At 50.6% G+C, this 25991-nt stretch overlaps 2 protein-coding genes across 4 annotated transcripts in view; one reads left to right on the top strand and one right to left on the bottom strand.

The window, feature by feature from the left end:
- Window positions 1–13380, top strand: part of FAM193A (family with sequence similarity 193 member A) — a 19926-nt gene extending 6546 nt beyond the window's left edge. The window contains exons 8-16 of the mRNA XM_044442912.1: window positions 116–367; window positions 666–852; window positions 1779–2048; window positions 2947–3226; window positions 5234–5405; window positions 6134–6364; window positions 7211–7985; window positions 11136–11217; window positions 12582–13380. Coding sequence (XP_044298847.1) covers window positions 116–367; window positions 666–852; window positions 1779–2048; window positions 2947–3226; window positions 5234–5405; window positions 6134–6364; window positions 7211–7985; window positions 11136–11217; window positions 12582–12675 — 2343 coding nt within the window. The 3' untranslated portion in view covers window positions 12676–13380. The remainder of the gene's footprint in view (window positions 1–115; window positions 368–665; window positions 853–1778; window positions 2049–2946; window positions 3227–5233; window positions 5406–6133; window positions 6365–7210; window positions 7986–11135; window positions 11218–12581) is intronic.
- On the bottom strand, window positions 13224–25024 carry ECSCR (endothelial cell surface expressed chemotaxis and apoptosis regulator). 3 transcript variants are annotated; one of them, XM_044442914.1, is made up of 6 exons: window positions 24924–25024; window positions 23331–23378; window positions 22405–22509; window positions 21673–21771; window positions 18080–18116; window positions 15447–15913 (listed from the first exon to the last, which is right to left on the bottom strand). In XM_044442914.1, the coding sequence occupies exons 1-6, from the start codon at window positions 24979–24981 to the stop codon at window positions 15652–15654; spliced, it is 609 nt and encodes a 202-aa protein (XP_044298849.1). In that variant the 5' UTR covers window positions 24982–25024; the 3' UTR covers window positions 15447–15651. The 3 variants fall into 3 exon arrangements, with proteins under 3 accessions (XP_044298850.1, XP_044298849.1, XP_044298848.1); XM_044442915.1 differs by lacking the exon at window positions 24924–25024 and adding an exon at window positions 13224–14593 and having other exon boundaries at window positions 15837–15913; window positions 22405–24904; XM_044442913.1 differs by lacking the exon at window positions 24924–25024 and having other exon boundaries at window positions 22405–24904.
- Window positions 25025–25991: the final 967 nt, after the last annotated feature.

The raw sequence follows: 25991 nt of genomic DNA on the forward strand, positions 1-25991 counted from the left end.
GGCCAGATAAAATTCAATAATATTAACATTTAAAATGCCACTTAAATAAAAAGGTCTTTATGCTCTTCCAGTTTTGCGGTGCTGATGTGGTTGCTGCTCTCTCTGTTTCTGGCAGGCTAATCTGGGACCCGCTTGTTGCGAGTGCCATGCCTGCAGCCAGGAAGCCCCAGGCTCCTCTTCTCCGGGCCCCGAAGTACGATCTCTTCCTGCCGGGCATCAGTACGGAATCCCAGAAAAGCCTGCCCACCCTGCTCTTCACCTGTACCCGCACATCCACGGGCAACGGCCTGCTCACGCTGTTCCTCACGTGCCGCCTCCGCTCCTCCACCCCTCCTTATACACAGCTTCCCCCTTTGCACAGAACAAGGTAAGCTGGTCCGAGCATCTGCCTTCAGAAGTGCGGGAAGTGCCAGATGTTGCTAGCGGTGCCCCTCCCTGGCAGGCTCACATGGCAGGGGCAACTGCCTTCAGAGGAGAGCTCTGCTACCAATGGTGAAGATGGCAGGTGCCGTGGAGGGAAGAGGCCCGACCAGCCCTTTTGGACGCAAAGCGCATATTGGCCAGCGGGTGCTCCTCTCCATTTTCCCCTCGTCGTACCGCATGAATTTGGCACGGGTGGGAAGGCATGTGAGCAGAACGCTGACCAGAAAATGCTTTCATTGTAGGCATTGGTTCAGAATCACGCCAACGATCAGCACATCCTCAGCACGTCATTCCAAGATTATCTCTACCCAAGTGGTTTTGGAAGTCCTGCAGACCAGAAGAGCTCTAAATTTCTAAGTATTTGGGGGTCAGAAGTAATGCATGAGAAAGACCGAAATGGCTCCACCTTTTTACAAGACACATTTCCCGGTGAGGGTATGCGCGTGCTTCACTCTGAAAAGTGAACTGTATCTTGGTAGAGTCCTGTGCTCTTGACTGAACCAGATTTACTGTCTTGGTTCCCATCCGTTCGTTCATGTATGTGATGTCTAATCCACCCCATTAGCCATACTGCTCCCTGGGCAGGTTACAGCCACAAAATAAAATTCAGAATTGTAGCATTGCAGTGATGCCACACAACCCATTGCAGGTTGTTGCTCTGGTGGGTTGTAGTCCTGTGTGAACCTGGACTGGTTCTTGCAGGATGACTTGCTTGAGAGCAAAAAGCCACCCTGGCAACCCGTGGGTTGTTTTACCCACAAGTTACCCCAGACATCCAAACCTGCCCTCCATAGATCATGAAAGCTGCGAAAGGGCGGCTAGCAGCAGTCTAGCTGGCACATTGCCAGAACTTTGGGTATCCCCGAAAAGTGCTTTTTTGCTGGGCACAAAGTTGGGACACATCTATTACCCTTCCCTTGGTGTCTTTATTACCCTGTCAGAACCTCCTTTTAAAGGAGACCCAGAGTTCTGACAACTCGCTAATTAGATCCAGAAAAAGGGGTCAATCTCAGGAAAAATCCAAAAGCTACAATAAAGGAATATCTTTATTAGCATCAACTCAGGTACCAGAAAGTTATGAGCAAGATTTTGAGTGCTGCAGAATTCTTGAAGCCAAATGTTGAACAAAACAAGCAAGGCCCAACAGTATGATGCCGTGTCCTTAACGATGCAGTTCCTAATTGTCGTAAGATAGGATGTAGGAAGAGTTGAGTTGTTTCTGCTACTACTAAAGAGATGTTAGGTTGGAAAACGAACCACGGGGACGACAAAGCATGAAGGTCTGTTTCTGCACATCTCTATATGACGCACACATGCTATTTAACTAGTTTATGATTATTTTCTTTCATTTGAAGGGGGTGATATGGTCACAGCTCTGTCAGAACTGGGACCTAATGTACTTCCTGTAACATCTAGAAATGAAGAAATGACAATAACTGATAGCAAAAAGCAGGAAAATACTTCAAAGAAAAAATGCCTCTACCATTTTCAAGACGCTTTTATGGACCCTCACAAAGTGGTTATGGCAACTTCCTCGGCAACCTCTTCGGTCTCGTGTACTGCCACCACAGTGCAGTCAAGCAGCAATCAGTTTAAAGTTTCATCTAAAAGATCTTCCTCAACAGGTAAGTATCATTTGATTCCCTTATTACCCTCCTCTTAGTCCACACCTTTCCCAAGTGGGTTGCATGGAGTTCTCAAGCCACCGCTGCATCATAACCTCAAGGCATGCAAAGCAGGAGAGCCAGCGGGTCAGATGAAATTCAGCCTTCAAAAGAGATTGAACAGGATTAGCTCTCGGAAGTGTCTTCCGCTGGCATGGCATTAGTGCCTTCCGCTGGCATTGCAAAGCAAACAGATGCAGCTCCAGGACCGTCCCCTGGGGAAGGTAGTTCCAAAGGCGGAGGGGCTGCCGAAAAGGCCTCCTCGTGGTGCCGTGTCATCAGGCCAAGCTGTGCAGCACCTGTGCCCTAATGACAGTGGTCATGGAATGCGCCTTGCCTTGGCTGCTGCTTTCCTGGTAAGAGGCCTGCAGGTGAGACGTGTGCCATTTGATGGCTGGCTGCTAGGGTGATCTGGGGACCAATCCTGTGGTCCCTGGGCATGTGTGGAAGGGAATCAACAGCACTGATGTTATTTTATTTGTTACGAGCAGTCAGTAAGATTTGCAAGAAGCTGACTTTTCTGTGTGGAACGGGAGGTGTGAATAGCCCTGCTTGCTTCCGTCAAGCTTAGTACAGATGCGGCCCGTATTTCCATGTCCTGCACTCTGGGATGATCAGACAGAGATCCTGGCCTTCCCCTTTGTGGCAGCCTTTCAAGGACTTGGCGAAGGCGCTCCCGTCTCCTCCCGTCTTCTCTTCTCAGGGCTGAATCTCTCTCCTCATGGGACCGTGTTCCCAGTCCCCAGAGCATCCTTGTTGCTCTCCCCTGAACCTCCTGGCTGCGATTGGCAAGAAGGTATCTGTTAACTTGTTAACTCTAACTGAGAAAACTGAGTCACGGGGCTTTTTCCGTATTCAGGTGACATGTTCCACAATATCAGTTCCAAGGATCACAGATGTCCTATGTCAGCCGCGTCGCAAAGAAATTCCACCAGTGTAGCCCCGCTCTCGACGCTTTCCTCTGTGATGCTTTCTTCTCCGTCTGCTGCTCATCTCCCAAGCCCCAACGCACCGTCCTTCTCCAGAGTGATCTCAACCGCTCCCTGCTTTGTGGATCCCCATCCAGGCCTTTGTCCCACAACAGTCACATCACCTGCAGCCAAAGAGGATGTGCTTAGTGCGCCATCAAGTGTTTGCAGGTAAGATTTTCTTTGCCTTCACTTTTGACTTTAAAATCACTCTAAAAAAACCCAACGTAACCACTAAATTAATTACATAAACACATGCTGCAACAAAGAGTTTTATTCCAAGATGGTACTTTTTGGGCCTATTCATGCCATTAACTCTGTCTGGCTTCTCGTTCTGCATTTAAAATCAGGGGTGAAGGTCGCTACCAGAAATATGATTCTGTCTTGGCATGTTGATTACCTAGGATACACCTGTGCGACTTCTGCATGCCAGATAAGCTCACCTGGAACACTCTTTCTCCTGTTTGTCATCCTAACCAAGACTTTGCTTGACTTTTATGCCACCTTTTCAAGAGTTTTCTTCACCTCCTCCTTTTCCTATTGATCACCACCAACCTTCCTCTTGCTCTCCCCCCTCCCCCATTTTTGTTAATATGGCTTCTGGTGCGATAGGCAGAAAGCAGTTTAGAGATTGGCTTACTGTGTAAGGCTAAATTAAGAACCGTCACCATTTTCCAAATAAATAGCTTAGGCAACAGATTATGCTATTATAGCTTCCATGTCTAGCTTTTCTTAGAGTTTTCCTTTCCCTGGGTCTTTTGTGCCTCTCTTGAATGATCTTCTGGCACTGCTGCTCAGATAGGTTCATATGGATTTTCGAATGATCTAACATGTTTGGGTACATTTTCTTAAATATCCTGTACATTCCTGGATATCTTGAATACCCTGAAGCTGTACAAATAATCATTATTCCATGCATTTTTTCCAACAAGGAGATGTGAGCTTGTCAGGCACAGTTTTTCTTGCTTTCCACCCAAACTTTTCATTAATTGATTCTTTCTGCGCTGCATTTCAACCTCTAAGGAAGCAAAATTACAAAGTCATTAAATCCAATCACTGTAACATCAACAGATCAGAGAGTTTGATTGCACAGACACTCATTCAGAGGAGGGTGTGGAAAGCCACTGAGCCTTTTTCTAACCGACTTCAATCACAAAACTTAAGTGTCGGTGATGGAAAGAGAAAGACTTGCCACTACTTTGCGCAAATGAACCCGCTGCCTCCACCCGACTCGCCCTCCTTCTTAAGTTGCCCACTTCTCTGGAACCGCTTCTCCCAACAGAGCAAGAACTGGCCAAAACCTTGCAATGTGTGGAATTTACTTCCAGAACTGGGCATCACCCAGATTGCAATTTTTAAAATATGAGGTGGCAGTCCTTAGCCGTATAGTCAGCTTGAAACGCCATACTGTACTACCACACCCATGAGCGTCAGGCTATAGGTTACAAGCGCTGAAAGCCCATGCTTTGCCACAGTGAGGTAAAAATAGGTGTCAGGCGAGATCGCAAGAGTTGGCTGTTCCAGAAGTTGTGAAAAAAATCAGGCTGGAAACACTCAGTACTGGAACACTGGAGAAATTCTTGGCACTGGAAGCAACTGGTATATCCCTGGGTGTTACTGTTAATGGTAGGGGCGTGATTATTTAACGTGAAGAAAGAGCAAAGCAGGCACAGTACATCCCTGCCACATTCCTTCCAAGTAGAGGTGTATGCACGTCTGTATAGAGTGCCAGGCTGGTTTGTTTTTCCTTTATGCCTGGATTTTGGTTGGCTCTCCATAGCTAGATTCTGATTCTGTTCCCGAGGACAAGCTTCCTCTCCTCTCCTCTCCTCTCCTCTCCTCTCCTCTCCTCTCCTCTCCTCTCTCTCTACAGTAGGTTCCAGAGGGAGGGGTTGAGTCCACCACATTCTGTCTGTTATTCGGAGGGTTTGTCTAACTTATACATATTTCCTTACACCAAAATCAAAGAATCACTAAAATTATGCTGCCTATGCATTGGTAATAATCGGTGACCTTTTGTTCCGGGGGACAGCACCTTTCGGGCCAGAAGGCTGGCCATGGCATAAACTTTTGTAGGGTAGAGCCGCTTCCTGAGATCTGAAAAATGCTGCCCAGAACCGATCTTTTTCCTTTGCCGTCTAGAATGGGTTGAAAGCTAAGTTTTCTCCTTTGATACAGCGACCCTGACTGCGAGGGCAGCAGTCTGTGCGACCAGCAAAACGGCGACGGCGAGGACAGCCAGGACGAAGGGAGCTGCTCGGGGCATAGCTCCTGCACCTCGGCGTCCACCGGCCAGAAAGAAGGGAAATACTGCGACTGCTGCTACTGTGAATTCTTTGGCCACGGAGGAGTAAGCCATCTAACACCAATTTTATGTTCAGTTCCGTTCTGCTGTTTGCTGAGGGACGGGACCCCTGTGGAGGGGGGAGCGCCTCCCCCCCCCCGTTCACTTGATGCTTGGCGGCAGTTGGCAGAATCCCACCGCCAAGAAGCCCTAGAGCAGGGGAGGGCGGGTTGGGGTCTTCCTAGCTTGTCCTGGGGTGCTGAGTTGCTCCCCTGCCAGGCTCCCCCAGCTGCCCAGTCGGGCTGTGCAACAGCTGGAATGATGCGGCTGCACCATCAGGAGGAAGGCTGGCCATTCCTCCCGTTTCACAGAGGCTGGTACCACCTTTACCATTTTGACCACAACACGGAGCTCAAGCACTTGCCATTTATGTAACGCTGCTTGTCATGCAGGAGTTTTTTAAGCCCTGGGACTTGGTTGAGTTATTCTTCGTATGGTTATTTTATTCATGGGCAGCCTTCTGCCTCTCACTGTTTCTGTTAGGATAATTTGTGTCTTTTGCCCAATTGCCAATTTTACTTACAGGTATTCTTGGATGTTTCCCATTTTTAATGAACCATTTTTGCAGTTATGAGTACGTTATCACAAGGGCCATTTTAAAGGTGAAGTGGTCTGATTGGCATAATTAATTAATCTGGAGCTTCAAATCCAATTTGTTATTGTACAAGAGATCTGTTTTAGACTATTTTTTAAATTTTGTGGTTCTATAACTGATTTTTAATATTCTGTATTAGCCACCAGCAGCACCAACTAGTCGAAATTATGCTGAAATGAGAGAAAAGCTTCGTTTGCGTTTAACAAAGCGGAAAGAAGGGCAACCCAGGAAACCAGAGCTGAGTTCCGATAAGGAAAATGTTGTCGATCATCGAAAAGTAGAAGATCTGTTGCAATTTATAAACAGCCCTGAGGCAAAGCCTGTGAGCAGCACTCGGACAGCCAAGAGAGCAAGGCACAGGCAAAAGAGGGTGAGCCGTACCTGGACTGGAAGCAGCCACGCAAACGTGGGGAGTGCGCTCTTAATGTCGCGGGTGCAAGGGTCCAGAGACCGGGCCCTGCTCTCCCTGCCAGCGAACATGGAAGGGCTGATCACCCCAAGGGGGATCGTTCCCTTGCCGTTATTTTTTCTTTTTCAGTTGCAGCACAGCAAACCTTCCTTTGGGCCTTAAATCCTTAACTCTTTTAGAGATCAGTTTAGCATTGAATTAGAATGATGTTGCTTCTTGATTCTATTCCGGGTCGCTTGAGCAAAAGTAGGATAAAATTGCTTATCCTACTTCTCAAGTTTCAAAAGGTGGAAATGCCCACCACTCCCGACATGATGCACCCATGTGCCCTGCGGGGAGTGGCTGGATACGTGTGCCTGAAATTAATGAACACCAGACAGAGGCACAGAGTGCCTGTTAGATGCGGTTAGATGCAAATACACGTAGTGAAGCCGCAGCAGGGCGGTTCATCCAAATCGAGGTTGCAGAGGTGGTGCGAGGGTCAAACGGCCTGTCCATATCCCACGACCTGTTCTGAGGGTAAGCGAAAGGCCTAGCAGAACCCTTGCGGTCCAGGCCCCAGTGGCATGGCAGGCCGAAGCACAAATATTCAAACCCCACCTTGCTCTTAAGCCGTGGCAGGTAGCGGTGATCGACTGAACCTGACATAGTGAGTGAGGTGGCAAACCCGTTGCGCACTGTGGCAGTCGATCAGCGTGCTGCCCAAAGCCAAGGAGCGCATCCCAGCAACCCGTGTTTGGACCCCCCTCAGTGTAGCTTTGGTGCCATCACGGCCGTTTCTTAAAAGGCAAACTGTCGTCTTTGCAGTTAAAAGAAAAGGCCCACCTTGAAGCAGATGCCAGAGAGCAGGAGACGCACCCGCTGCTGGAACAGCCGTGCCCGAAGGAGGAGGCTGCCCAGCAGCCGCGGGAGTCCCGAGCCGTGAAGAAAAAGAAGAAAGAGCGCGGGAGCACGAGCTGCCAGACTGCGCAAGTGCATTCTCAGGAGTGTCAAGCAATGAGAGAGCCTTTCCCGGGCGCCCCAGGAAGCATCCAGAAGGAACTGCTGGACAAAAGAGAAGCCTCACCGGACTCCACGGCAAAACGCGCGAGCCACGGGGAGCCGGGGCCAGCTTCTGACGGCTTCTGCGAGCAGCCCAGTCCTGCCGACGGCAAAGACTCAAAGGGGCTCTTCAAGCCGGAGAAGCCGCATGAGCCCCTTTCTTTGCTCCTTAACATAATGCATCATCAAACAGAAGATAAAAACAAGCAGCAGATAACGCAGATAAGTAAGCTGTTTGCTCAACAGTTGAAAAAGCCTTCTAAAATGACTTATATTCAGCCTAATATAAAAAATAAAATGCAATCTAAACCTCAAGTGACGGAACTTCAGTCATTTGCTGTCTCCAGAAAAGAGGAGAAAAAACTTACCGCTCATAAAACAAAACAGCTGAATTCTGTAACAAAATCACCTTTCCGGAGAGGTTCCTTTTTTCCAAGTGAAGAGCTGCATAATGCACTGTTCTTGCAAGACTGCCCTCAGACGAAAGGCAAGAGCAAGAAAAGTAAGAAAAAGAAAAGTGGCAAAGGGAACTCGTCCATTGGTAAGCCGTCTTTGACGGGCAGGTTGCGTTCCTCCGGGTAGTTCTGCTGCTCCGTAGCAAGAAAAAGCCCAACTCCAATTAGAACAGGATCGTTACTGGGCCAGCTCAGAGCTCCCAACAGTGTGCAGGGTTCTGAAATCCACAAGATATTCCTTCCTCAGGCAGGAAGCTACAAATAGCAGTTTGAACAGGGCGGGGAGGGGGTAAAGGGGGGGGGAATAGCCTGACTGTGTTGCAGTCGCAGTCAGTCTTAAGGCGGAATGTGGGAGAGGGCTGTAAAATTCCGAAGCAGGCTTTGCTGGGGGACGTGGAGGTTTTGGGTCGCACCTGGGACCACCGGGCGGAAGGACAAACTCTCGAAAATATGCCTGCCTGTGGGCAGGTGGAGCGGCCCCCATCCTTCGGTGGCTGGCTGCTTGGTGGGGGAGAAGCGGCGAGAGGTTGCTTGGCACCTGCTCTGTGCACACCCAGCGTAGGATCACGGCCGATGGAGACGATAAGCGGGTTTCAACGCGTGGAGGAAGGGCAGCCGCGTCCCCTCCCACCCACTCAGCTTGCCGGCTGGCTCTTCTCCGAGAGAATTCCCACTTGCCAGCAAGGCCCCGTAGCAGCCACGGGGACTCAAATGTGAACTGCGGTTCTCCTTTCCCCTTTTCCTGCTTTTCCTTGACCCCTCTCCTCCCAACTCCTCTGGACTAGGATTAAGCTCCAGTTGCCTCTGAGCCAGGAAGCGGGCGACAGTCCCTCTCTTCCCCATTTTCCTTTGCCCTGGTGTGCAAGAGCGACTCAGGTAGCAACGCCCTTGGTCCCATATTCCTGGTGCTCCCCGTGGATCACTTTTGTCCTCTCAGCCAGAGAAGAGGAAAGAACGTGGCTTGGCCTGGCTTTGGAGCAACGAGGTGGGCAGCGGTACCTGAAACCACGGGGTTCTGCACCCTTTTTGCTTCTTCCTTGCTCCCCCCCCCCGCCCATTCCAGCGCCCCTCGCCTCAGGGCACACTGTGCTGAAAGGAAAGGCCGCCGGCCGGCCGGCCCACCAGCTTCCCCCGCTCCTGCTGCCTCATGCAACACCTTACCCTCCAGGCCAGGTCATGCTGAGCACTCCTAAAAGGCAAGCAGGGTCTTTCAGTCTTCCAGTTGCACCCTCCCCTGCAGGCCGGGCTGGCCATGGGACCGACCACCAGTCAGGCGCTTGCCTGCAGAAGGGAATGCGAACGATCGCGCGGCGTCCGCAGGGAAAACCACAGAGGCTGCCCCAAACAGAAGCTCCCGGAAGGAGGGACGGAGTGCCGGTCCAGTCCAGGCGTCCCTGTAGAGACTCCCGCGACACTGGGAGCGGTTTGCTGTTGTGAACGCCTGGATCAAAGATGGATGCTTCTGGCACGGAAACGCGGGCAGCGAGAGGCTGTGGGGATGCCAGCAGGGACCCACAGCTGGGCTGGGCTGGGCTGGGCTGGGCCTCTCGGCCGTAAAGACGCTTCCGGCGTCTGTCTCCAGCCTCCCTTTCTGGCTGGGAGGTTCTCGGAGGACGCTGAGCCAGCCTCACGTTCAGGTTTTTCTGAGGTTTTCCTAAGGCCCCCTTCAAGGCAGTCAAAGCTTTGCCTCTCAGAAAAGAGATGAGCGGGAGCTTTGGTCTCCCTGCCACTTGCGCCGTAGGATTTCTTCCCCCGGGCACTCCCACGGGGTCCAGGAGGCTCTGCATTTTGCAGTGCTCCCGAGGCGAGAGCCCACCTTGCCCCGCTGATGCGGCTTGCGCCCCCTTCCTGAAGCCTTCCCTCCTCCCCCTGCCCCAGTTCGGTTCACCCAGAGGCGAATTTCAGCTGGAACGCGTGTGTGTCTTGCTTCTCTTCGGCTGTGGCCACGGTAGGACCGGGTCCTCATTTGCATCCTTCATGGATCGCGTCAGCCTGGGAGCCGTTGTCTGGCTGAGGCGTCGTAGCGCCCTTCCTCGAGGAGACGCCCCCCCCCCCACGCATTCAGAAAGCATCACGAAGCGGAGGGCTTGCCCTGGCTGGCGTGGCGCTCGCTCCTCCCGTGTCTGCAATCCAGACAAGTGCCCGCATGTTTGTGGCACATTGGCATGAGGGCACGCTCAGCTGGGAGCAGGACGGCTTTCCCTAGAGGGTGAAGATGAGGATGAGCATTTCTCCACTGCCCATCGCCAAAGCTCTCTGGGCAGTTTACGGCAATAAACGTAGAATCACATACCGATTCTAACCAGGCCCGATCCTGCTTGGCTCCCAAGATTAGACACAGTCGGGCACTTCAGGCTGTATGGGAGCGGAATAGGCTCACATTCCAGGCAAAGATGGCAAAAGGCACGGCTGCCCCCTCTGCAGTCAGCAGCATCTCCAGGAGGGCCCCGGCAAAGCACACGGTCCTCCGGGGGGGGGGTGACCCCACCCCACCCAGCTGAACCCTTCAATCCACACCTGCGGGGTTCCCGACCCAAGGCGCTTCTGCGCTTCTGGATTAGCTTCAGCTCCCACGGTCCCATTCTGTCCAACGTGGCCTCCAAGCACCTGTCCAGGAGCAGTGCGGGCTCCCTGGTTAGGGAATGTGGGAAGCAGGCAGTTCAGGACACCGGTAGTGAACGGCCCTGAGATGTCGAGGACGACGAATAAGGCCCCGTTCCCGTTCCTCCTCCAGTGCAAGTCATCTGCCAGACCAACCAAAAGTGGCTTCTGTCCCCCAACCAGGTTTGAGCCTCAGTGGGAATGAGTGCACATAACCCGACTCCAGGAATATTTGGATTTCAGGCCGTCGTGTGAGGGGTACTCTGCTAGGAGGACAGATTCTGCCACTCCCTGTGCGGTAGCAGAGACTTGGGTTTGTGCAGCGCACTATCCAGTCAGCCCTAAAAATGGGAGAGAGGAGGGGCTGCACTCCCCCCCCCCACCAGGGCCCTCCCGTGATAGCGATTGTGTGCAAGGTATGCGAGGTTCTGCCTTGCAAAATCCCACCACTTAGAACTCACAGGCATTAAGATCAAAGGCCGATGAAAGTTCTTAAAGTGAAGAATCGGAATGCATGGCTTCATTCAGTTGAAATATTTACTCTCCCGTTTTACTTCCACGCGTCTATCTTCATTGGTTTCCCAGAGAAAGGAGCTATCGGAAATTAATCTTGCTCATACTGTGTGCTTTTGCAGATGATGTATTTTTGCCCAAAGATGTCGACCTAGATAATGTGGAAATGGATGCAACGGAGCGGGAAGTGGAGTATTTTAAAAGGTAAACAAACACCATGTGCCGCCACCTCATTGTTATAGCCAGAATAATCGCTTTGCATTGGCATCTGGTCCTGTCCAGAGTGCTCCTTTCTACTTACGGAAGAGAACCCTGATGTCAAGATCAACTATCTGGAGCAAAACAGGTTACATGTGAATCTGGTCTACCACTTGGGGTTGTTGACAAGCCACCTGCAACCCTAAAACCGCCTGTGGTTTCTGGGCAACTTAATCAGCCGCTCCAGCACCTGCCCTTCCCAGATTCTCATGTCAAAGCAAACTCCAGGGCGTCCCCAGCATGGCTCAGTTATTCATGGCTGCTGCTGCTGAGGAAACTCCGCAAGAAATCCATTCAGAGGCCGCTCTCTTGCTGACACGTGGGCCGGCCAAGATGCCAAAACCTCTGTCGTCGCTTTTGCCGAGGAATGCGTTAAAGAGCCCTTGGTGTTTCAGCTTGTGTGCAGGAGGCAACCGCAGTACTTAATGAATGGCGGAGATCCCAGGCCAAGACCTTTTTATTCAAACAATATTTTAATGATGTTTAATATGTATAGGTTTTAATTGTGCAGTCAGTGTGTTTCTGGGTTTTAATTGTAATTGTTATTTGTTTTGTATTTATTTCTGTGAGCCGTCCCGAGGCTATATAGCAAGGGGACGGCATATAAAAACTTTAAATAAATAAATAAAGTGAGTGAGTGAGTGTGGGGAAAGCTTTGGGTGCAAAGACTCACAGTGGCCTTTCTCTCTTCTGGCTTAAGGTCATTGGACCACTTTTTTCCTTAAGTGGAAATGACTGACTAGATACATTGATTCAACTGTCATAAACAAGCACAACTTTTTGTAAAACATTTCGAAGGCTGCAGTTTTATTTATTTATTTAAAGAACTCATATGCCGCCCCATCGCATGAGCCTCGGGGCGGCTTCCTAATTTCATGCATCCTAATCAGGAGTTCCGTTCCACTGAGGGCGGCTTATTTCCAAGCGACCGAGTGTCATGTTGCGCTGCCGAGGTGCAGTTTTTGCTTTTGCAACGCACCTTAGAATTTTGCAGGGCAAGGAAAATCTTCTAAAATGCAGCCCAGCCTTAAATGTCAGTGTGACGGTTATGGGTGTGATGGCAGTTTGCCAGAAGGTTCATTCGCATAACGGATATCTTTGAACACTATTCAGAGGCATCAGTAATTATGTCAAATCTTTTTGCTCTACCTAGAATGATAATAGGCCTGCATTTCATTTTCTTAACGTTGCGTTAAAGGCATTTGAGCATTAATAAGTTAATTTTAAATAGCTTGTTTTTAGGAAGTTAGCTGTTGGGAACAGATCAAAATAAATGGTGATGGGATTGCTCTTTTCTACGTTTTCTGCAGGTTTTGCTTGGATTCTGCCAGACAGACGAGGCAACGGCTGTCGATCAACTGGTCCAATTTTAGCTTGAAGAAAACCACACTTGCCGCCCAGTAGACGACGCGCGTGCCTGCGTGAGCACGCGCTGCCCTGCGCCAAGAGCCGCCACAGCCGTGAAGCAGCCTTAGCAGCGCTGTGTGGAACGTCACTGAGAATTTAGCCTTTCCCTAGATTATTCTGGAAGATTTCAAAATGGCTGCTTTCTCCCTACATTTGTTAGTTTTCGTATTTGAAGTCTGTGAATGGAACTTACTTGACTGTAGCCTGAAGTTGTCGGACTTGGAACAGTAGCATGTTTCCGGTTTTGAGGGGGAAGCTTGTCCCTGAAGATCCGAAGCACCTGCCTTGACACAACGCTCCTAATTTGCCTCGGCTGCCGTGGCTTCGCCATTTTGCTGTGATTTGTCTTTCATGCAGAGCGATGGATCCAGCCAACTCTGCTCTTACAGACTCCTCTGAACAAAGCGTCATGGGAAAATCAATTCTCCCGGGCAGACATTTACTTTCGTTTTTCACAATCTACTGTTAAGAATGTACAAGTTATGCTATTTGTGTTTGATCCTTGAATTATAGCCAGCTTGTGTAAAGAAAAGTATTTGCAGAAGGAAGTTTACCAAACAAGAGTGCTTGCATATTTAATCAGTAAAATTGTATAACTGTATTAACACTGAAGACTACTTGGCTAATTTTTAACATATTGTTAAGTAATATTAAAATCATGCCTTTCTTGTTGAAAGACGGAATACATTAGTAATCACAAAAGACTCCTGTCCTGCTTTTGCTGCTGAAACGGGGTGATGGGAAGCCAGGCCAAAATATTGTGAATGAGGAAGATCTCAGTCTGTTTTGGCTTTACAGCTTTGCTAAGCTGCCCCTTGGGCAAGCCTTCTTGAAAGGCGAGGTAAGAATCCAGACTCACACAGGACAGTCAAAGCCAACAACAAGCCCAGAACTCCTCTTGGCAGATGTAACTGGAAAAATCTCACCTGACAAGATTAGGTTACTGGGGGCAGCGGCTGCTGCATATTTGTGGCAGGTCAGAATGTAACAGGCAGAATAACTTGATTTAGAAGAAAAAGATGAAACGCTAAGTACCATTGTGAATCCCGTCTCTGACGCACCTGTTCGGGCGGTGATCGTTGTTCTCCAGCCCCCATGAGCAGGTGGAGCGCGCTCTATGCAAGCCCCACAAAAGATCTGCGTGGTGCAGGAAATAGACTTCTCTGTTCCTCGGGAGGAAGCAGGGCTGAACAGCAGTCTGCCAGGGGAGGGATGAAGTCAGCCAGAACCGTGCTGCTTTAAAAAATTGCGAATTTCAAGCTAGATCCAGAGGAGGGCACACAGAACAGGGCTGGGAGGAGCGGCCAGCAGCAACCCATTCCCTTCACCGAGCTCTCCCCGTTCGGCACCACCATCCAGCTCTTCGCGAGAGGTCGCCATGGGGTCCTGCAGAAAGGGGGAAGCCGGCCTCCGAACGCCCCTTCATTGTCCTGGCCAGCTGAAGACCGGGGTTGGAAGGGCACATGCGTTCAGCAAGTCCCAGGTCGGGAACTGTCACTGGCCCCGCTCAACCAGGCCGCGGGGGTCGCGAGCCTTCCTCGCCTCGCTGTGGCTTGCCGCAACATCCGACCTCGGTGCAGAAAGTCACGGAACTCCTGAGTGTCGTTCAGAAGACGCTTCGGTGAGCGAACAGGCAGCCGTCGTGGCTGACCCGCGGCAGGGTTTATTATGACATGCAATCCGGTCCGTAACCTCCACCTCTGGGAGGGATCCTGGAGCCTTCGGCCATGGGGAACTGTGTGGCCCAGAGGAAATAACACAAGCCAGATTCCTATTTTACATCCCAGATACAAGCAGAAATTACTGTGTTTTCCCACACACACACACGCAGACACACACACACCACGACTCAAATAGCATTGCAATGCTGTGGCGTTTCCTCATTCTTCATCCGCAACCTTTGCCTTCACAATACCTGGAAAAGCAAGCAAAACAAAATCATTACTAGATTTCAGCGGTAAAGGTGAGCAAATCTTTCCATTTTGGGGGCTCTACATCTAGACCAATGCTTAAAGCAAACAATATGGGAGTAGAAATCAGTACTATCAATATCATTTACCAAAAGCAGAGGGTAACCATTAGCGAGGAAATATCGGGATGGTGGTGAGTTACAAGCGGGGTCCCCCAGGGCTCTGTCCTGGGGCCGATTCTGTTTAATCTTTTCATCAACAACATGGAAGAAGGGGTGAACAGTCTGCTGATCAAATTTGCAGATTATACTAAAGCTGGAGCAGTGGCCACAACTGAGAAGCAGGTACTCCAGATCCAAAAGGACCTGGACAGACTATGGAAGTGGGCAGGAGACAGCAGAATGGCGTTCAATGTGGATAAGTGCCAGGTCTTGCACTTGGGGCATAGGAATGGGGGTCATGAGTACAGGTGAGGGGACACGTGGCTGGAGAGCAGCGCTTGTGAGAGGGACCTCGGGGTGCTGGTCAACTGCAGGCTGAACATGAGCCAGTCGTGGGATGCAGTGGCCAAGAGGGCAAACGCCACCCTTGGGTGCATAGCCAGAAGTGTGGCTTCCAGATCGAGAGAGGTATTACTGCCTCTCTACACGACTCTGGTGGTCCTGCAACTGGAGTATTGTGCTCAGCTTTGGGCCCCTCATTACAGGAAGGATATAGCCAGGTTGGAGTCAGTGCAGCGTAGGGCCACAAGGTTGGTGGCCGGTTTGCAGGGGATGAGGCGAGACTGAGGGAACTGGGTCTCTTCAGCCTGGAGAAGAGGAGACTCAGAGGGGATCTGTTGGCGACATACAGGTATATGAGGGGGTGTCACACGGAGGTGGGTAGAGACCTGTTCTCCCCTGCAGAGGAAGGCAGGACGTGCTCCAACAGAGCAAAGCTCAGGGAAGCCAGGTTCCATTTGGATACCAGGAAGCAGGTCCCCATAACTCCTGCAGGCGCAGCTTCTGGACTGTCCGCCCCACGGCACCACCGACCTTCCCTCGACTGCCACAAAGCACACCCTTCAGAAGGACCTGAACCGCCTCCCAGCGGGTTTGCCGCCTGGCGCGAGGGTGGGCGAGCGGGCCTTCGGGCCTTCGCCAAGGGCCATGCTCTCAGCTGGCTCAAGCGATGGGGGACCGGTCCCTCCCGCGAAGACCTGAGCAGGAGCCAGCAGGCGCGTCGGGCTGTTCCTGCCCCTGCACTCACTGTTGCTGTCGCTTAACTCCTTCATGGACAGCAGCAAGACGCTCTTCCTGTTAGCTGCGGTGTCGGCATCTGAGTAGCTGTAAGAAAAGAGGGTACTTTGTCTGGCTTTTTCATACGAAAGCTTGTGGCTGGATGGCAGTTGCGGATGCTTGGAAAGAGGCCGGGCACCATGGCATCTGACTCCCAGTTACAGCTTCTTGCTGGGGATGACAGACGCCAGGACGAATTCTGCTCGAGCTTCCTGCCCGGTTTCCAATTGTAAGACGGCCCTTGATCCTTCTGGCCCATTGGTGGAGGTTTGGCTCAGAAGCTCGAACCAAAGCTGGGATTCAGTTTTAGAAATATTATTGATCATCATTGTTCTGTAATTATTTCATTTCCATACTGCCTCTAGCTGAAGCTCTCCGGGCTGTTTACAACCAAGTATGCAAACAATAAAATACAAGAGATAAAAGCACTGGAATTAAAAATGAATTTAAAAGAACATAAAAGAACCTTAAAGTCAGTTAGGGAAAGACCCAACCAAGTGTATTGTTGATTGGTTAAGAATTTGACTAGGATGCTGTGTTTAATTCTATTTTGTCTTATTGTTAAACCATCCAGAGACTACGGTAAGTGACGGTTTCAAAAACGTATAACTAAATAGATAAGGTACCTGGCTAATTGCATCAGGACTCTGAGTGGCAGGGAGGTGTTTAAAGGCCTCTGCTTCACCTGGTGCCAGGAAGATGGCAAATTTGGTGCCAGGCAGGCGGCAGCAAGGAGGCTGTTCCAAAGACGTAGGCCACCACCAAAAAGGCCCTGCCTCCGCTCGCCCCTCTCCAAGCCTCTCCAGGGGCTGCCACCTGGACAAAGATCCCAGAGGCTGAATACAGTGTCTGGGTAAATAAGAGACATACGGGGCATACCATAAAGTGCATACACTATACACTTCATTGGTCTTTAGCCATATTTTTTCATTTTTATGTGACCAAACAGCTAGGAAGACTTTCAGGGCTGAACGTGCTGCCTCTTTCCACCAGGGAAGAGGAACTGAACTAGCACAATGTTGGTGAGCAACCCCTTTCCCCTCTATCTCGAGGCCCATCCTCTCAAAAAAGCTCATGACATTTCAGAACCAACGAATGCCGTGAGTTCAAGGAGAGGCTGGACAGGCACATGGTGGGCCTGCCGTAAGCGGAGCCGGCTGGAGCCAGGGGTCAGACTAGATGGCCTGGGAGACCCCTTCTGACTCACTCTGTTTCTAAGTTTCTAAGTCCTGGGGCCATACTGAGATTCAGCAGCTGGGCTACAGGGAAGGCTTGCCCACCTCTTTGCACTTGCAAAGCACCTGACTTGGTATTTTACAGGCATTAACACCTAAAATTGTATGTGGGGGGGGGGGACTATCAAAAGCCTTTAAAGCTGCAAAAGTCAAAACATCCCTTAAAGAACTCAAAATGTTTTGGAAAACAAAACCCCCCAGGAGGTAAAGCAATAATTTCCTTGAAAAGGAATGGTTTGAAAAGGCTGAAAGAAGCTGAGTAAGAAAGTACATCTATTTTGTATAAATCTTAGTAGGATGAGTTAGACCTTTGCGGCTGTAGAAATAAAAAGGAAGGGGGGAAAGTTGGCCGAAGGAAAGATGCAAAAACTGGATTAGGATAATACTTTTTACTGGGCCAACTCGCAGCCTCTCAAACACAGTGCAAAGCTTATGAGTTGCCTAGAATTTTAATCAGGCAAGAGGCTAAACCGAGCAGGAAAAAAATGAGAAACACAGAAGCAAGGGAAGCGAGTGAGGGTCTCCCTTTGGTCTCGTCTTAAGATGGAAAGCGGGAGGGTGTTGCCGCAGCTCCAGTTGGCCCCCTCGGCTCCAGCTTGTCCTGGGAAAGTCAGTTTCCCAAAGGGAAGGGAGGAAGAGGAGGGTCAAGTTTTCATCCCCAGTTTCTGTGAGGACGAGGGAAGTTCATAAGCCACACATTTTCAAGGGAAAAATAATTTCAATATCTATAGCTGCACGACGTGGAGAGAAAGGGAGAAATTTGGCTGCCAACCTGGACAGGTGAGAAATGCACGCACACCTTACCTGCAAAGTTATCCAGTAAAGATTTTAGCTCTGTACTTGGGAACAACACATCAACCAGGGGCAGGTGGGCAGAAGCGACGGAGGGAAGAAGGACGCATTGTCCCATCTCACCACAGAACACAAATGAACAGTTGGTCATGTTTAAGGAGCAGACAGTTTAAAAAAAGAGGTTTACCTAAAGGATATTACTGGATGCTGAGGTTTCTGTTTATCTGCAGAGAACAGAAAAATATTGTAGTTATTCCTTAGGAGGCAAAACACACACATATTCTAAATAAGATTAACCTAATGTTGTTCATCTTGCCCTAACTGGTGAATATATATGCAAACTGGACTGGAAAACAGATGCAGGGTAAATTTTATGTAGCTTTTTGAAATGTGAGGATGCCTTTAAGGGCAAAACCCTTTGAGCTCCTTGTGAAAGAGAAATGCAGTTAATTTCGCAGCTCAGACCAGGCTAAAATCCTCCAGAAAGCATGGCGAAGAAGAGTGGGGAACCCCAAAGGAACAGCGGGGCCCCAGATGAGTCCCCGTTCAGTGAACAGCTTGCTTGAGAAAGTGTGCGGCTGGCCCTTCTCAAATTTAGATTTCACTCTGCGGGCAGCAGGGGTGGGGTGGGGGGCACACTTTCCAACATGCCTTTTCAGAATCCTCACCCATCTTTAGAGGCATGCATTTCCCTGGGCTCCAAGTTCACCGCAGCCAAGAAATTAAAAGGCGCTTGCTCCTGGGGAGGAAAGCTATGGCAAATCTAGACAGCATACTAAAAAGCAGAGACATCACCCTGCCAACAAAAGTGCGTATAGTCAAGGATATGGTTTTCCCAGTTGCAATGTATGGCTGTGAAAGCTGGACCATAAGGAAGGCTGAGCGCCAAAGGATTGAGGCCTTTGAATTGTGGTGCTGGAGGAGACTCCTGCGAGTCCCCTGGACCACAGGGCGATCAAACCAGTCAGTCCTAGAGGAGATCAACCCTGACTGCCCTTTAGAAGGCCAGATCCTGAAGATGAAACTCAAATACTTTGGCCACCTAATGAGAAGGAAGGACTCCCTGGAGAAGAGCCTGATGCTGGAACAATTGACGGCAAAAGAGGAAGGGGACGGCAGAGGATGAGGTGGCTGGATGGAGTCACTGAAGCCGTCGGCCTGAGCTTGGGTGGACTCCGGGGGATGGTGGAGGACAGGAAGGTCTGGAGGAATGTCGTCCATGGGGTCGCGATGGGTTGGACACGACTTTGTGACTAAACAACAGCAACAACATCCTTTCCCATTATTCTTACATTCTTACATTTTATGTTGTTCTCACAACAACAACCCTGTGAGGCAGGCTAGGTGGACAGCGAGTGGCATAGCTGAGGGGGACTCAAACCCGAATCTCCCAGATCCCCAGCCTGACGCTCCAGCGACCAGGCCACACAGAAACAGGACAGTCGGGTGAGGACCCCAGTCAGCTGTCGCGGGGACAGGCGATTCCGCCTGGAGGGACATGCGGCTTTGCACGGCCGATCAGATCCAGAGGTGTGGCGTTCAGCGTGTTCACAGCGCGTGCTCACGCTCTGCTTGCCTTCCACAATGTCACGAAACTCTCTGGTGACTCATCTGCTTGCTGAGTGGGCATCTCCCCATGTGAAGGTGCTTTCAGGAGAAACGCCAGGTTTCCTAAAGCTCCTCTTTTGTGCCAGGAAGGTCGGGCTGGAAATGTTCCATTCCACTCTAGTACAAACCGTGAAATGAAAATAAAAAACATCCCACGCAGCTGAGTACCTGAGAGAGAACAGAGTGTGTGGAAAAACAAGCTTCACGGCTCGAAAGAGACTTCCTCAGGAAGGAAGCTAATCAGGTTGCGATTTACCTTGGGGAACCAAAGAAATAACTCCTGGTATTTGTGCAGTTCTGGCCCAGGCTGAGGGCATCCGAAGCGTGCTGCGAGAAGGCGTGTGCAGCCCCCCGCCGGGTGTCCCCCTGCTCATTCATACAACTCTGACGAGAACTCCGGTAGCTCAGAAACACGGCCAGTCAGGCTGTGCCCATAAGGAAAGTGGAAGCAGCAGGTGGGGGACATGCAGAACTGAAGGAAAGGGGCATTTCTCTCTGTGCGGGGGCTTTGGGTGGTGACCTACACTCCAGATCCCATCATCCCTAGTTAAACACCCACTTCTGTGAAAGGTTTAGGTCCCTCCATGCTTTATGTTCTCCGAGATCAAGAAGTCAAGCATCACCTTCGTCAGCCTTGGGCTTATGCTCCGTGCGAGGCAATGCTCCACGCCTGCTTCCTTCCTCCCTTGCGGAATTCCAGATCTGTTTTCCCATTTTTCAAAGTAAAGAGAGCACTTGCATAGACGTGCGGGTGGATGATGGGAGTTATAGTCTAGCACATCTGGAAGGCAAAGCCTGAACCAAGGAATTCTCTCCCAGCAGGAACAATGGCCAGTATGGAAGGTGCCGGCTTGGAAGAACTTGTCACAGCGCATCCCTTATGGAGCAAGTGCTTAAGGAAAGATCAGTTGGCAGCTATCAGTGGCGCTCTTTGCAGTTCCCTGGGTAGCTGGCAGAAGAGCCCAAGTGGGGAAAACAGCCCAGCCCCTGGGGAGAGAGGAGCGGCAGGGCAACGAGGTCTACAGAGACTGAGCAAACGGGACGACCAAAGCAGGCCCAGAGTTCTGCCACAGCGAACGGCGAGGCTGAGCGAGACACGAGGTCCGATCAGCAATGGAGGGAGAACTAAGGCAAATGGAAAAGCCAAATGCGAGCTGGAGAGGTCAGGAACTTCCTTGAAGGAATGTTATGCAGCAGATGATCGGATCCATAAAAATAAAGAAGCAGGAAAAACCCGTTGCAAAGATCTGTTTTCTCATCGTGATAAAAATAAGGATGAATGATATAAATATGGGCTTTTGAAAGGAGGAGCCATTGCCGTTCTTTTTCCACTGGATTTTATGGCAGGCATCGTCCACTCGACCTTCCAGAGTTTTCCCATCTCTGCTTCTGCCTTTTGTCTTGCGTCAGGGAAGAGAAGGCAGAGCAGCTGTGCAAGGGCCTTCTGGTTGTTAATGCTGGGAACAGCGGTAGTAAAAGGAAACGGATAATAAGAGGAAACAGTGGCAGAGATAAAGAAAGAATGTGCTCCCGGTAGCATAAATGGCCCTCCGCACGAGGAGAGCCCAGCTAAAGCTACAGATGCGCAACCTATTATGTTACCCATGAGTTGGCACCATCCGCCATGGAACCGGTTGGGAGGTAAAGCCGCAGATATCTATCTGTGGTAAAACACCAGTTTTTGGTCCAGTTGGTTATGATTTACAATTTTCCCCAGACTTTTCACATGTTAAAAACCCCGTGAAATGGCTGGAAAAGAGGAGAAGCCCTGGAGAAGAAGGACACTGTGAAAGGGCTGTGAGTGAGGAATAAATGCCGCAATTTGTGAAGCCCTGAGAAAGAAGGGCGTGTGGCGTGACAGAAGCAAATGAAGTGAAAGGGTGAAAAAATGCAGAAAGCAGCGGGGGGGGGGGGGGGAATGCCCCAGCAAGTTTAGGAGATCATAAATTACAAAAGTTCTGGAAACAGGAAGGGAGGAAAGTTTGGAATAAGATCTGAGAGAGCAAATATGGTGGCAATAAAGGAAAGAGCAGAAATATAAAATGTGGGAGCAGCGAGCTGCGGAAGACAAGCAGAGGAGACTGGGGTGCGACAGGCCACCGCGAGGTGATCCTGAGGAGGAAAAGGGGCTCCTCCGGGAGGGTCGCGACAGGGCGCAGCACCGCCAAATACCTTCCGCCTCCTTGCAGCGACGGCATCTGAACCGCAGGCTGACCACGCTGACCAGGACGATCACAACCGCCAGCAGGATGGCGATGAAGATGATCACACCTGCACAATGTGGGGAACACACGGTCACCGCCTGGCTGGACGGTTGTGCTGCAGACGGGAAGGGAAGGGGGCGCTCTGGGGGGGCTGCTCCACACCCCCATCACCGCGCTTGTGGAACGGTTTGTTTTGTGGGGGGACGTCCATTTCCACTAATTCTGGATTCTTAGACACGAGCAAGACAAGGGATTTGAGGGCCCTTCACGCCGCACTCCCACGATATCCCTGGGGCTGTTGTGCACGTGCGTGGTTGTGGTGTACACACACACACGTCCCCTCCAATTTGAGATGCTGGGAATGCCCCGATGGCAAAAGCCCGAGGAGACATTTCGCTGGCCAACCTGCAGACGGGAAGTGGCCACCGCCGTGCTGCGACCACGCCAAATTCGTTGGCACGGCAAGCGGGTCGGGGCACCGGCCAGCCCCACGGCAAGGGGCCACGGGCTGTGTGGCCGGTGCTTCGGCGGCACGCGCCAGTCCTGTATCCTGTTGTGTTTCCACCCAGTGGATGGCGGTGCACAAAGAACCCGCGGCACGGAGCCAGAGGCGCCGTCCGTCGCTTGGGGAGCCCGTGCCAGTGGCCGCGTGCCCACCCGTCCCTTCTCCACACCAGCTCCTCGTCCGCTGCCCACTTACCCAAAGCTGCCACCGTGAGCGCAGACTTGTCTTCCGCAGGGGGAGCGGTGGTGGGGAGCCCCGTCCCCCAACGCTGGCCTGTGGGGGTCGCCAGCGGAGAGCGACCTGGGCAAATGAGGAAGAGGAGGGCATGAAGGGGCAGGGAGGAGAGCAGCGCCACGCCGGAGGTGGAGAAAACCACGCTGATCCCCTGCACCTCAGTCGCTGAGCCACAGGCGGGGAGACAAAGCCAAAGCACATTCACACGCTGGGGGGTTTGCAAACCACACCGTTTTACAAAGCCCTTCGCGCTGGGGGCCCTCCCTGTTCCCATCAGTTCACCTCTAGGAAGGTGCATGAGTCATAGTCACCTGTGTTGATTAGTATGCATTTTAACCTGCCACAAGCTGCCTTAAACCAGTGCCTAAATTAATACATTTTTCTGATGCTTCCCCGTTTCAGACTCATTCCTCTGTTTCGGCTCCTCTCCCCTTCTTCCCTCAGACCCCATTCAATGTCCTGTTTTTGAAGCCGCTGGGGTTCACACCTCCGTGCAAACGCAGCTGAAGAAGAGTCATGGCAAACCCAGCATCCGATGGAAGTGGAAGTGGCTGGTCTGGAGGCTTTTGGTCACAGTGAATTTAGCTGTGTTGGAACAACCCTCCAAAATGGGTTTCTGGTTTCCTCTCTCTCTCTCTCTCTCTCTCTCTCTCTCTGCCTCTCTCTCTCAATCTGCAGAGAGGGACCTTATCATGCTGAACTGCACTTCACAGTGATGAAAGGAACTAATCCAACTAATACTGGATTCTGCAAAGAAGAAAAGCAGCGTTTTAATTCTGTTTCTTCTACTCCAGAATCACACCAGGGGTTTTGTTACGGGATAAGCTACAGGAGCCAATTTTTAAAATAATGTCGCTGTCATGATATCATAGTGGTGTGTGTTCTACCTGTCATGGGTGGAGATGTGAGGCTTCCATTTTTCGTGGGCTCAGAACCTGCAAGAAAAGTGACAAATATTACACCTGGGAGCATATATTTCCATAAGGAAGTGTTCCTTTCCCTAAAAGGCAAAGTGACTAAAGTAAATCAAGCCATTGGATCCGAGCGTTCTCCATGTTTCCTTCCAAGGGCTCGCTGCATCCCACATAATGGGTGAGTTGACAACCCACAGCACACCACCGTGGGTGCTTTTCCATACGAGGGACGCCCAGTAAACCGGGGGCTGTTCACCTGCCAGCCCATCTTTCCCCCTTGAGCCTCCCACGGATGCTCCGGGACTCTTGCCTGCCCCACCACTCACGATACCTGACCCTTTGGGCCAACCTCTTGCAGTGCCGCACCAGCCTCCACTGTTGTGGGGTGACTCCTCCTTCCCGAAAGTGACTGACTGCTTGCTCTGCCCCGCACACTTTCCACGCTCTTTTCTCCCAGCCAGACTGGCCCTTCCCAAATCATCGCCACTGCAGCAGCAGCAGCTTTTGGCGCTGTGGGCAGCTGCCTTCCAATCCGTCCCAGCAGAGTCGCCGTTCTGGCCTGCGTGCCATTCTTGCTGGCATTCCTGAATGTCGTATTTTAATTCCTACCCTCCAAAAGCCCCCCAAAACGTGCGTGCGCTCACGCATGGTCATTTCCAGAAGCCATGCTTTGAACTGAAATACCATGTGGACTTGGAGCGCAATTCCTTTCACCAGTACGAAGTTTTAGCTCTCAGAATGACGGTTGCAAAGCACAACCCTTGTTCTGGCTCTGATGGCCGCGAAAGATAATTTCAACGAAAGAAGGTTGCTTTCGGAACAGCCGAACACTGTCTTATCGAAAAAATAATTCTGTCCTTTCGCGTTTTGTTTAATTTTCTTTACCCTTGACAAGAATACTTTTTTCAATCTAGAATCTGGGAAAATACCTGTATCTGCACATCCTGACCATGGCAAAAAGGAAGTATTGCTAATGCGATAAAAATGTATTGGCGCAATGCATGTTCACAAACATGATTTGAAAAGCCAGTTGCTCGCCGTATCTTACATTTAGCCACCCTTTGTCTCAATGCGCACCTCCATTCAGTTTTCTTATACAAATAATTAAACCTGCACACAATATCATCACTCAGTTGTTTAAAAAGCCATTCTCCTGTTGCAAAAGTCATTTCAAAATTCACAATGGCCAAGAGCCACATTCTGTTCATGCAGTTTTTTGCATCCAGCTTTGCAGTCAGCCAGTCAAGGGGAAAGAGACCAAGTTCCATGAATACAGAGACCTGCTGTACTTTATCTCTCGGTGCATTTCTTCTGAGTCCAACGTAGGTGCTTCAAGGCCAGTATTGTGTGCCCTGACTGGCAGGGCTTCTCCGGGAGAGAAAGCGCTTGTCTGATTCGGAAGATGTTTGCCAGGAACTGGGACTGAGGCAAACGGATGCTGCATTCGATGGCCAGAAGACCTGATGGAGCAAAATCCTAGCCACACTTACCAGAGGTCCGTGTGCTGAGCAAGGTAGGACCCCCAGCTGAGGAGGGCAGCCCAGGAGGGCAGATCAGCTCCCTTACCTTGCGGAAGAGCGCGGTCGCATATCCACAAAAGCACCAGCAGTTTTAAAGCTGCCATCCTGCCTGCAGTCCCCGCTCCTCGCTTCCCCACAGCTCTGTTCATTCTGCGGTCAGAGAAAACAACGGCTGGGCTCAAGGGTTTGCCTACATGCGCTGATTGTCTCCGGGCTTCCTGTTGAATAATGGAAGGAAGCGGACTGGATCAACACAGGCCTGACGGGGTGGAATTCTTCTCGTGCCCGTTATAGCTCCCAAGGATGTGAGGCACAGTTTACCAGACATAAAAGACATCTGAGCATTGCTGCTGTCGGGGGACCCCACACCTGACTGATGGGAAATCTGCAGATAGTGAAAATAGTAACCGAGTACGGAAATTTTATTGGTAGTCCTGCTCTGAAGGGGGAAACCAATAGGCTGCTGGGTGGGTGGAATGAGAAAAACAGGATATTAGACATACATTAATATATGGATGTTAAACAACACTCCAGCCATGCGGGTACTCTAGTCACGTCATTGGTTATTTATTATAATTACTGGTTCTTGGCAACGTTAATTGAACAGCAGAAAAATCCTAATGAATACCAGGTATGAAAGAGGGTTACCCTAAGAGAGACCTAAAATAGGACACGTTCATTCTCCACCATGCTTTACAAGCAGAAAACCACCAAATTTGCATAAACCGTCAGTTAAAACAGCACTCAGATGAGATATTTGCAACCTCACCAATGTAAGTGCATCACTTTAGTGCTGGGAGCTAGGATTCCCCCTTCGCATGTTCAGACTGACAGACCACTCCTTTACAGAAACTCCTTAATCTCTAAGGTACATCCAGTAAGCACAGTCTCCCCAGAAGTTTCTGAGCATGCACAGAGTGCTTGAACCCAATGTAGCTATCTAGCAACATGCCGCCACACGAAAACTACACATCCCATCATCCCACTCACCAATCTGAGCTAGTTGGGTTGGGGTGGGTGAACCTGCTCATCTGCACTCTGCACATGATGCCAGAGTAGTGCAAAATCCAGTCGCAAGGAGAGTGGTGCAGTGGTTAGAGCATTAGGGTGCTTG

This window comes from Varanus komodoensis, unplaced genomic scaffold (assembly GCF_004798865.1).
Source record: "Varanus komodoensis strain SLA01 unplaced genomic scaffold, ASM479886v1 scaffold40, whole genome shotgun sequence".
Taxonomy (NCBI): Eukaryota; Metazoa; Chordata; class Lepidosauria; order Squamata; family Varanidae; genus Varanus; species Varanus komodoensis.

Bases quoted from the DNA above. Each gene is read 5' to 3' on its own strand.
- ECSCR (XM_044442913.1), bottom strand. From the start codon at position 22,741: ATGCACCTTCCTAGAGGTGAACTGATGGGAACAGGGAGGGCCCCCAGC. The intron at 18,117-21,672 runs GTATTTGGCGGT...TGTTCTCTGCAG, and splicing joins TCGCTGCAAGGAGGCGGAAG to ATAAACAGAAACCTCAGCAT. The intron at 15,914-18,079 runs GTAAACCTCTTT...CTTTTCTTACAG, and splicing joins CATCCAGTAATATCCTTTAG to CTACTCAGATGCCGACACCG.